Source organism: Pistacia vera, unplaced genomic scaffold (genome assembly GCF_008641045.1).
Source record: "Pistacia vera cultivar Batoury unplaced genomic scaffold, PisVer_v2 Contig729, whole genome shotgun sequence".
In the NCBI taxonomy this organism is placed as follows: domain Eukaryota; kingdom Viridiplantae; phylum Streptophyta; class Magnoliopsida; order Sapindales; family Anacardiaceae; genus Pistacia; species Pistacia vera.
In genome coordinates, this window is record NW_022196589.1 from 284,454 (window position 1) to 295,952 (window position 11,499).

At 35.5% G+C, this 11,499-nt stretch overlaps 1 protein-coding gene across 1 annotated transcript; it reads left to right on the forward strand.

Annotated features, from left to right (window-relative positions):
- Nucleotides 1–299: 299 nt before the first annotated feature.
- LOC116114966 (homeobox protein HAT3.1-like) lies at nucleotides 300–10,632 on the forward strand. Its single transcript, XM_031401101.1, has 8 exons — nucleotides 300–556; nucleotides 2,106–3,696; nucleotides 4,121–4,286; nucleotides 4,409–4,532; nucleotides 4,619–4,731; nucleotides 4,826–5,365; nucleotides 6,320–6,652; nucleotides 10,564–10,632. The coding sequence occupies exons 2-8, from the start codon at nucleotides 2,411–2,413 to the stop codon at nucleotides 10,630–10,632; spliced, it is 2,631 nt and encodes an 876-aa protein (XP_031256961.1). The 5' UTR covers nucleotides 300–556; nucleotides 2,106–2,410.
- The last annotated feature ends 867 nt before the right edge of the window (nucleotides 10,633–11,499 follow it).

The window sequence follows — 11,499 nt, forward strand, 5'->3', positions numbered from 1 at the left end:
AAAAAAAAAAAAAAAATAGTGTGACATAAAAAAAATATTATGAAGAATGAAGAAGGAAATGTTGCTAATAATCCTAAATAATTAGATTTTAATTTATTTGAAAATTTTTTGATCTAAATCAGTGAAGATTAAATTGAATTTAATGTTAAATATTGGTTTGATTTATACCGATAAAGATATTACTAAAAATACTAATTATGACTCATAAGACGAAGAGAAAGAAATAAAAAGTGGTGGTAGAAAAGGATAATAAAGAATAGGCCCAGCCCCTTAGTAATCTGGAACTCTACGCCGCAAGCGTAAAAATAGCAGAACTCGAAGCCCTCACACGCTTTCTCTCTCTTTCACTCTCTCTCTCTCTCTCGCTCTTTCTGCCAATCCGCCAATCCTCGACGGTGGCCCAGATTTAGAGGCTTTCTCTACTGTAAGAACCGCTTTTTTCTTCTAAAATAAATACATCTTCGTCGGTGCTCAATAAGAAACAGTCTCTCTTCTTCTCTCAATTTTTTCTTCCTTAACATTCTCCGAAACTACGAGATTCAAGAACAAAGCTCAGGTCAGTCATTTTCTTTTCTCTTAGCAAAACGGTTCTCATTTTGTTTGTTTCGGTTAAATTTTTCTGAACGATTAATAGAAGATAAAATAAGAGATAGTTAAAGAATATAAGCTAGTGTTCTCAATTTCATGCTTTGTTGTTGCTGTAAAGTGAAAATGTTTCAATTTCTAGTAAGCTGAAAGCTCTGTGATTTAATTTCTGTTTTGTTATTATTAATCTTTCGCCTTTGTTTGGTTGCCGAGAAGGCTGTGAAAAAAATTAAAAAAAAAATGAATGACCTCAAATGTGTAATTCTCTTTCTCATTCTATTTGTTGCATTACCTAAGAAAATCATGTAAGAGCCAATCGTTATTAGCTAGTTTTTTCCCTCACATTCTCTCTATGGCTGAACTTTGTGGTAAATGTATGCTTGTCCCGTGCATGAGTTGGAAAATGATTTTAGAGTGTAGGTGAAGTGAAATTTATGAAATTCAATGTATGATAGTAATGTTGCCAGATAATACACCTGTTTTTGGCACTTGCGGCTGAAGAGCAGTTATGAGTATAGGAAGTGTGCATTTCTCCTTTCTCCTTTCTCTGCAGTTTAGAGGGGGCATTTTTTTTCTCCTTTCTCATTGACTGGGGCAATAATGCTACATGGTATATTATTCGGTGTTTTTAATATGACTAGTTATTTATTTTTGTGTCGCTTATTATGCTATTTTTGTTCTCTAATACTTCTGTATAATGTTCATCCTAATTGTCATTAGGAACTCTCCTAAAGTTGGGCATTTCATACCCTTGAGATGGCTGTATGAATGAAGTGATGATTTAGTTATCAACGAACAGTATCTTTAAAAAAAAAAAAGTGTGTTGATTCCGGATTGTTATGGCCAAGGTCCATTTATGTGGTCTTTGTTTTACTAGGCTTGTAGAACACCTTCTTTCTTTGCCGTTTCTTTTGGAAACTATTATCCTCATGTATATATTGTGGTTCTTTTTGGTGGCATGGATTTGCACAAACAGAAGCAGTGTTTCTTAAGACTGATTTTGCATTGTGCATCCATTTTGAGGTAGTTCTTGGTTTAGAATCTGGTGTGCAAAATAAGTAGATGTTGATTATGTTTTAGGCACATGTGGTCAGGGTATTAACTTGAAGAGCATATGATGATTTGCCTCTATTCAATTCTCACTTTTTTGTCCTCGGTCTAGTATACATATCTTCCAGGCTATGTATATTAAGTTTGAATGACATTGTCGTTTATTTGGTAGCATGCTGTTTACCAATGAGTACAAGTTGCTATTCTTCGACTTCTCTTACAGCTTTATGTGAATTTATCTACACGGAAAAGATTTATTGAACTGTCAATTTTTTCTTATATGCTTAATATGGTTATTGAGAAGCTGTTGGGGCTAGTTTTATTTGGACAACTTATGTTGTACAGAATTACTTATTTGGCCTGGTTTGTCAATACATCAATTAATTTGTTTGTTTCTCATTCATTGTTCATATGTTACTTTCATTAACTTATTTAGATCAAGCTGTCTGATATGTAATATACCTGGGCAGGTGTATGTAATGCGTATAATGCAACAGTCTGTACTCGTTTTACAGGGTGAGTTTTGTTCTTCCATTGCCAATTTTGAAGAAAAAGTTGGTTTTGAATGGTATGTTACACATTTATGGCTGTAAATACATTTGCGAATAGCATACTGGAGTTGTGGTATTTTTAGTCTTTAGTCAAATTAGTAATCCGATTCTGGTCAACATTGATATTCTTTTATTTGTTCTTTAAATTGAATGTCTCATAGTTGTAGTAAAACACCATACACATAGAAGTGCTAATATACACCAATATTAGCCTTCTATTTGTCATGTCAAAGGCTGAGTACATGGATGTTTCCCCATTACAAGTGAATGATCAGAATGGAAATGATTCATGCTCTACACAAATTACATCAGAGCTGACAAATAAATTTGATGCTGAATGTGCACATACTGAACCACCCAAACTACAAGATTTGCCTGATTCTGAAGGATTGCAAAATAAGCCTCAAGAGATTAGCACTCCAGTAACCAACATTCATCCTAACCAGAGATTTTCTGGAGATGTGAGCCATAGTAGTGAAACAAATAAAGTTCCATGCTCTCAGCAAATTCCGTCAGAGCAGAAGAATGAATTTGCTGCTGAATGCATACCCAGTGAACAATTAGAAGTAGAGCCTTATTTAGATTCTGAAATCATATTTAAAGAACTCAAAAAAACCAGCACTGTCATGTGCAGTCCTGTTGATAATGAAAACTTGGGACTGGTTGCCGAAAATGTGAGCAACAGTATTCAGACTGATACTGAACAGACACTTCAGGTTGGTTCGGGACATGGGTGTAATGATTTCAATGCTGAATCTATACGTAGTGGACTATTGGAACAGAAACACCAGCTTGGTTCTGAAATCATGCTAAATGAACCAGCAGACACTGATGCCATGATAACCAATGGTGCTGTAAATGAAACTTTGCAATCGCTTGCGGAGGGTATCATCAAGATTTGTCACACTAAAGGTGTGAACATGAGTAGTCAGACTGGAGAAAATTCATGTTCTCAACAACCTACATCAGAAAAGGCACTGGAGCTGACCGCTGGAATCACAAGCTGTGAACAATCAGAAGTAATTTGTAAAGCTAGTTCTGAACTTCTGAACCAAAGTTCTTCTATTGAAAATTTAAAAGAACCTGATGATCCTATTAAGGTTCCTGTTGTTGAACATTTGGAACCATCTTGTGATGACATGGTTAAAAATTCTTGTCATTCAGAGACACCACCTAAAGATGTGGTAAAGAACTCTACTTGCTTGGGCCGTGAGGGCAAAAAAGCTTCAAAATCATTGAAGAAAAAATATATGTTAAGATCTTTAAGACGCAATGATAGAGTTCTTCGCTCAAGGTCACAAGAGAAACCTAAAGCTCCTGAGCCAAGTAATAACTTGGCTGATGTTAGTTCTAGTGGAGGGAAAAAAATAAAGCAGAAGAGAAGAGAGAAGAAGATAGTAGCTGATGAATATTCAAGAATCAGGACACATCTAAGATATTTATTGAACAGAATTAACTATGAGCGAAGTCTGATCTCTGCATATTCTGGGGAAGGCTGGAAAGGATTGAAGTAAGTGCATCATATTTCTACTTGCCTTATATATGTTTGGTAATTTTGTGTAAAAGCATCATCATGTTGGTGTCTCTCAAATGCTTTTATCTTGAACTTTAATCTGTGTCACTGGTCGATTAGTTCTTATGTTTTTTGATGCTTTCTTTGGCTGTGAAGCGGAAATAGGAAAAATTATAAGTATATTGATGTGACTATATATGTATAAATGCAGCTCTGGAATTCCATGTTCTCTTTTTTGTGCATTTATTTCTTTGGCAAATGAAGATAATATTAAGCTTTTGCTTGTGTCACTCTAGAGATGTAATGCTTTTGTGTAATGTTGGGTGTTGTCTTTAATGCTTTGATGAGTATAAATATAGTGCAAGTCCTAGGTTTTATATATAACCTTGTCACTTAGTGTTCTATTTGTGTAACATTGCAGTGTTGAAAAATTAAAGCCAGAGAAGGAACTTCAACGAGCCACATCTGAAATTCTTCGACGGAAATTGAAAATTAGAGATTTGTTTCAACGTCTTGATTCACTTTGTGCTGAAGGGCAGTTTCCAGAATCGTTATTTGATTCTGATGGACAGATTGACAGTGAAGATGTAGGAGTACTTTTTTCCTCAAATATTACATGCAGTGTTCGCTGATGAAGTTGTTATTTTGGATATAAACAATCTGTAACTAGGGGTTTTAAATTCTTACATGTGAAATCCTTTTATGGCAGATATTCTGTGCAAAATGTGGGTCCAAAGACTTGTCTACCGATAATGATATTATACTATGTGATGGTGCTTGTGATCGCGGATTCCACCAAGTCTGCCTGGAACCACCTTTGTTAAAAGAAGATAGTAATATCCTTATTACCTACTTGATAGTAGATATTGTTGGGTTATTTCCTTCTTGTCAATTTATACGTGTTTCTTTTTGCTTATAGTCCCTCCTGACGATGAGGGTTGGTTGTGCCCTGGATGTGATTGCAAAGTTGACTGCATTGACTTGGTCAATGAGTCACAAGGAACAAATCTTATTATCACTGACAACTGGGAGGTCAATGTCAAAACCTTCTGTCTCTACTGTATTGGTTAAATACTGATTCTACTGACTTCTCCAATCCTCATCTTGTTACTATATTTATCTGCAGAAGGTTTTTCCTGAAGCAGCCGCAGCTGGACCTAATCAAGATCCCAACTTTGGACTTCCTTCAGATGATTCTGATGATACTGATTATAATCCTGATGATCTACGAACTGATGAGAAGGATCAGGGAGATGAATCAAGTTCTGATGAATCTGACTTCACTGCTGCATCTGATGAATTGGAGCCCTTAGCTAATAACGAGTACTTGGGGCTTCCTTCTGATGATTCAGAGGATGATGACTATGATCCAGATGCTCCAGTACTTGATGAGAAAATTACACAGGAAATTTCAAGTTCTGATTTTACGTCTGATTCTGAGGATCTTGCTGCTGTTATTGAAGATAACAGGTGTTCTGGAAATGATAAAGGTGCCACATCTGTCAGTCCTCTCGGAGATTCTAATGGGCAGATGTCAAAATGTGGTGGAAACAAAGAGTCTTTAAATAATGAGCTGTTATCCATATTACAGGCGGGGCAAGATGGTTTAGGACCTGCTTCTGAGAAAAGAAGTATTGAAAGGTTGGACTACAAGAAGTTATATGATGTGAGTGTCACTGCAAATTACTTTTTAATGTCATGATTCTCTTCTCCTGTAACATGCACCTGCTGCTTTTTCTTTCTGGATATTATAGTATACATTCAACTCATGGTACCTTTTAGTAATTGTATGCACTGCTTCTAGCATTATGGATCTATTTTAGCTTTCCTGTTAAGTTTCCATATCCAAGGTTCTTTCACCTACTCGATGGAAGAACATATGCAATTTTTCTTGTAAAAATAAACCTCCTTTTTCCCATCTTACCTTGCCCTGATGAATATTTTTAATCACTTGCGATGCATTAAAAAATTTATATTAGCTATGTTATTCATGGTTGCAGAAACAATAAAATATGTTTTTGTATAATTTATTTTGCTTCTTGAAAGATCTACACCTTCTAAGAAATTTATACCTTTGTCAATGTTATCACTTTGGTCATGTTGTATTTTCCCATTCGGCAAGCCTGAAAACTTTGACTGTTTACCCATGCATGTGGGAGTGTGTGTAAGCGTGGACCAGTCTTGATTACTTAATGGTGGTTTAACATTCAAATATGGAATAAATTTAGTGTGGATTCTCAGAAATTTCTGTGTGATACTGTTTTTGAAGTTCAATGCATAGCTGATATATCTCATGTATTGTATAACACATCAATGATAATACAGATCTACTTTGTTGTAATCTTGTAGAATCAAACATTACTGTGTTTAATTTCATCTAACTGCATGTTGCATGTTGTGTGCAATATATATTTTGTCAATGCATAATCTACCTTTTCAGACAATTGTGCTGATTCTGTAGGACTTAGGATGCTTAAAATCTATTAATTCACATGATCTTATCAGTTTTAAATTACAGTGTTTCAGATATCAATGTGTTTTTGTCAAACTAATCCTGTTTGTTTATTTCATTTCTCTGTTCAGTTTTCTGATCTTTGTTTACCATTTCTGATATTGAAAGGAAACGTATGGAAATGTTTCTTCTGATTCAAGTGATGATATAGATTGGACTGATGATGATGGGCCAAGAAAAAGGACGAAGAGGACTGGAAAAGGTTCTCCAGTGTCACCAAATGGAAATGCTCCTATCCCTAGGAGTGGAAAGCAAAAAAGGGATATGAAACGAAACCAAAAAGAGACTGAACAATGTCCTAACAGAATAACTTGTCAAAAGGTGAACTCTGAAAATAGAAATACATCACCAGCTAAATCACATGAAGTTTCCTCGACACCTGGTTCTAGTGGTAAAGCTGAGAGGTCATCATATAGAAGATTGGGCGAAGATGTGACTCAGGTAATAGGTTTTTTGTATGTGTTTACTCCTTTAATTTTATGTTTTCTCTTCTTTTACACGGGTCATAGTAGCTTATAATATTTAATGTTGTTGAAATGTCAGGAATTTTCCTGTTGCAATTTGTATGGAAGCGGTGAAGGTTTAGTAGATTCTCCCAATAGCTTGTGGTCAAAAGGCAGAAACTTACTATAGAATAGAATAGAAAAGCAGAAACTTACTGATATAGAATAGAATAGAAAAGCAGAAACTTACTGATATAGAATAGAATAGAAAAGCAGAAACTTACTGATATAGAATAGAATAGAAAAGAAGAAACTTACTAAGATCATGTAGAACTGAAAAGTATATTTGAACTAGAAATCGGGTCAATAGCAGCTACTGATCTAGTGGCCAATAAACAGTTTGCTTTATTGCAGAACTTGTTGCAGTATATGTTTCCTTCATGTCTTTCAAACAATTCCCCAAATTTAGTGCAAAACTTCTTGTTGGTATTTTTCTTAAAGCTGCTCAATAAACATTGGTTAATGTCTGTTTTGTACTCCTGCAAGTTCTTCCTAGTTTATGTGACAACTTATTCACCTTTTCGGANAAACTATATACATTCACATATATATACAAAACATAATGCCTTGGAACCGACGACACGATTGGTTCCTAGGGCATACACTAACAACAGCTTGGTGACTTGATGTATTTTCTTACGATTGAAGTAGCCCAATCAAAAAATTGTTTTTTCTTATCTCAATGGAAATACATTCTTGATTTGTTAAAATGAAACATGTATGCTTGGATTTAAGCCTGTGAATACCCCTGTTGAACAAAATCATAAGTTGCTTCATTTTTTGGATGCAACTTCTACTAATAAGGCAAGGTATCAAAGACTTGCGGGAAAATTGAGTTATTTGTCCACACGAGGCCAGATATTACTTATGTAGTATGTGTAGTGAGCTAGTTTATGCATGATCCTCTTAAACCTCACACATGGATGTAGTGGAACATATATTGAGGTATTTGAAGTCTACTCCAAGTAAAGGGTTGCTTTTCACCAAACATAATCATTTGAAGGTAGAAGGTTACACTGATGCAGATTGGGCTGCTTCAACTAATAATAGAAGATCTACTTTAGGATACTTTACTTTTGTAGGGGAAAAACTTGTGACTTGGAGGAGTAAAAAGTAATTGATAGTGGCAAGGTCAAGTGCAGAAGTTGAGTACAGACGCATGGCTTTTGGAGTGTGTGAGTTACTATAGTTAGGGAACTTGCTAAGGGATTTAGGGGTTGACTCTCAGGATGTAATGAAGTTGTATTGTGATAACCCTTCAGCTATAGAGATTGCCTACAATCCAGTTCAACACGATCGAAAAAAGCATATAGGAATTGATAGACACTTCATTAAAGAAAAAACTTGACGCTGGGATCATTATATTTCCTTTTGTGAAGTCTGAAGACCAATTAGCCGATGTTCTTACCAAAGCCATAGCCAGCAGTGTTTTTGATGACTATTTAGACAAGTTAGGCATGTGTGATATCCATGCTCCAACTTGCGGGGGAGTGCTAGAATTAAGGTATAATAACCTATAATTAAGAGTTTGATATGATCAATATTCTAATAAATACCATTACCTTTATTTCTCTCTTAATTATAGGATATTTCCTATAATATTCTGTAATTACTTTTTTTATTCTTTCCTTGTAGATGTTCCTTGTATGTACTATATATATATATATATGATAGAATTACAATGAAAGAAATATATCAGAAAATTGTTCCACAATTGTGTTCTTTGAGAATAGTATCCCCTTAACATTAAGGCATTTATTATTGATTTATTAATCCTATGAAGTAAGAAGCATATTCCACCCTAGGCAAACATAGTCACCATTCTTATCAAGACCATAAAGATAAAACACATGATTTACTTATATAGATAAATCTATAATATGATTCACAAAGATAAAACCGGAAGTAAAATCCTTGCAAAGTTTACGACTAAAATAATAGAAATCTATTAAGCTAACAAAAGAAAAAATGATTTGTATGAAGTTGATAGGGTGAGAAGAATAATGGCAGCATTGACAGAGATAGAGGCCCATGAAGTATTACAATTATTTTGTTTCAAAATTTTCTTCATTTGTGCCAATGGGTTCTATTGTAGGCATTTAGATTTTCCACAAGATCCGAGTAGTAAAAGTTAGGATTGCATATGGTAGTTTCATTGACAAGGTCGCAACAAATAATTGCTAAACCTTCGCTGTCACTTGGCCTATTTTTCGATAACTCCATTTTGCCGAAGCAGCTCCACAGCTTTTCAAGTGTAGATAAGCAGCTATATTTTTGGCTCGTCTTCCTTAATTTCCAGTTTTGATTTACTCTCCTTTGATTTTCTTTCGCTTAGTTAACTTCATTTTCATTCTTTCCTTTCACATCCCTCGAACAATTTGGTGCAGAGCTCTTGAAATGAGGTAGATAACTGAGTGTTGAACTAATTTGTTGGTCTTGCAGTGTAATTGCTCAAAGACCAAGAAATTCATTAAATAAACTCTAAACAAAACTTCTATTCCAATAACTATTTTCAGTTTCTCATTTTTTAATCTAATATCAAATAAAATGAAGGCATATGTATAACATTGATGCAACATGGAATGATTACTGGAATCATGCATCCTGAAATCATGCTCATCATAGATAATCCGCAGAGACATCAGTAATTGATTCTATTACGATTCATTGTAATTATAACTTTGATCATATTTCCTTAATTTGTTGATTCTCACTTGTATAAATACATGATTGTAATACAATGAAAGATATACAATTATACAGATTCAATTGAGTCTTTTTCTTCTATTCTAGCATTCTTTAGCAACATAGTTTGCTTCTTTTGCCCTTTTTGTCTAGATTCTGACATGGTATCAAAGCAAGCCTGTTAATCTTTCTTCCGCCCAGCAAATCCTCTCTATCCAGTCTTTCCATATTCTATGAAACAAGGCACTTGGCTTCAATTTCTTCTCATCTAGTAAATCCCTAGCAAGTCCCCTCTAGCCAATTTACCAGAACCTGGAAACAAACAAACACTTGAGTCAGTTTACATTTACCCAAATTCTAGAATTAAAATCACCAAGTTTTAGCCAAAATCTTCCCTTATGGATTCAAAAGACAACAGCCAAATCACAACTCTACCAACATCAAACCAATCCACACAACAAAACCAAGATCAGAATTCTGGATCGGGTCCAAATTATGGACAAATCCAACATGGCCCAAACCCATTTGGGTTCATGGGTCAGGGACCCAACCTGACAGATCAAAATCCCTACTCGATATTCCAAATTGTTCCAAACAACTCTAATCAGCCAGAACCCGATGACCCTCTCTACTCACTGGTGTTCGACGGGTCTGAACTAGTGTTTGTAAAGCAACACCTTACCTGACTCCAAAAATTATGCCACATGGGCACGTGACTTCTGGCGGTCACTGATCATGAAGGACAAAGAAAGGTTCATCAATGGAACTTCCCAAACCAATTAAGCCACATCTCCTCAAGCACTAAGTACGCCGTAACACTTTTGTCTGAGCATGGATCAGTAACTCCTTGACCCAAGAGATTTTTGCCGGACTAGCATAGACAGAGAATGCCCAAAAGATGTGGGCAAACATAAAGGAGATGTACGACCAACTTGATTTGACCAAGTTATTCATTTTACAACAAACTCTTGCTGAAATCAAACAAAATAACCTTCCAATGACATCTTACTTTAACTGCTTATCGGCAGTGTGGAATGAATTGGATGCTGTTGAAGAGCCCCTTGAAGGGCCAACAACAATCCTTCAACAAATCAAGGGAGGGAAGGATCAAGACAGATTGATCCATTTTTTTATGGGATTAAATGACTGCTATCTTCCTTTTAGGACTCAGATGCTGGCGACAATGCCGGTGCTATCGCTCTATCAAACTTACCAACTAGCTGTGTAAGATGAAAGCCAGCGCATGAACTCACATGATGGCCTCACTGGTGGTACCACTGTATTCACATTCACACAAAAAAGGTTTCTCTGAAGGAGTGAAAAGTGAAATGGGAGATGCAAATGGGTTTCATGAGTAGCGCCTAGGGCATCCACAAAATCAGATAATGGTTTTATATGGGGCCAAATCTGGTTTGAACGGCTTAGATTCTTTTATGCAATCCAACAACTCTAATGGTTCCAAGCCCAGTTTGTTTTTGGATGCATCACATGGGTCAGGTTCATCCACATCAAATAGGCCAACTTATTTCACATCTAATGGCCCATATCACAATAATGCGTCTAATTCCTTAGGGTCCATTAAATCTGGAAAAAGTGCACACTATTGTGATTACTGTAAAAGAAAAAATCACAATCGTAACACTTGTTGGAAATTTCATGGACGTCCACCCAATCAGAAATCTAGATCTACAGTAAATCAGGCTAACACAATACCCCTTTGGGAAATGGGATTTCAGCACCCACGATCAATCCTGAGCAATACCAACAGTTACTCTAGATGATCAATCAGCTTCCCAAAGCTAATATGACATCCTATGCAAATACATCTTTTTGTTTAAATTTTAGTAAAGATGATATCTGAATAATTGACTCAAGGGCTAGTGACCACATCATTTACAATCCCAATTTTTTGTCCCACACACCTAGAAAATCATCTACATCTGTTTGTATCCCATTGGAAGCATAGCTCCTGCCACCTAAATAGGATCCGTTCAACTTACCAACAATGTTCTAAAAACCGGACTGGAACTCCAGATTTTTTATGAAACTAAAATCCATCAAACAAACCCTGCAATAATAATAAAACCATCAAAGTTTGAT

Excerpts from the sequence above, each read along its gene's own strand:
- LOC116114966 (XM_031401101.1), top strand. The coding sequence starts at position 2,411 with ATGTCAAAGGCTGAGTACATGGATGTTTCCCCATTACAAGTGAATGAT. Across the intron at positions 4,732-4,825 it reads TTATCACTGACAACTGGGAG|AAGGTTTTTCCTGAAGCAGC; the intron begins GTCAATGTCAAA and ends ATTTATCTGCAG. Across the intron at positions 5,366-6,319 it reads ACTACAAGAAGTTATATGAT|GAAACGTATGGAAATGTTTC; the intron begins GTGAGTGTCACT and ends TGATATTGAAAG.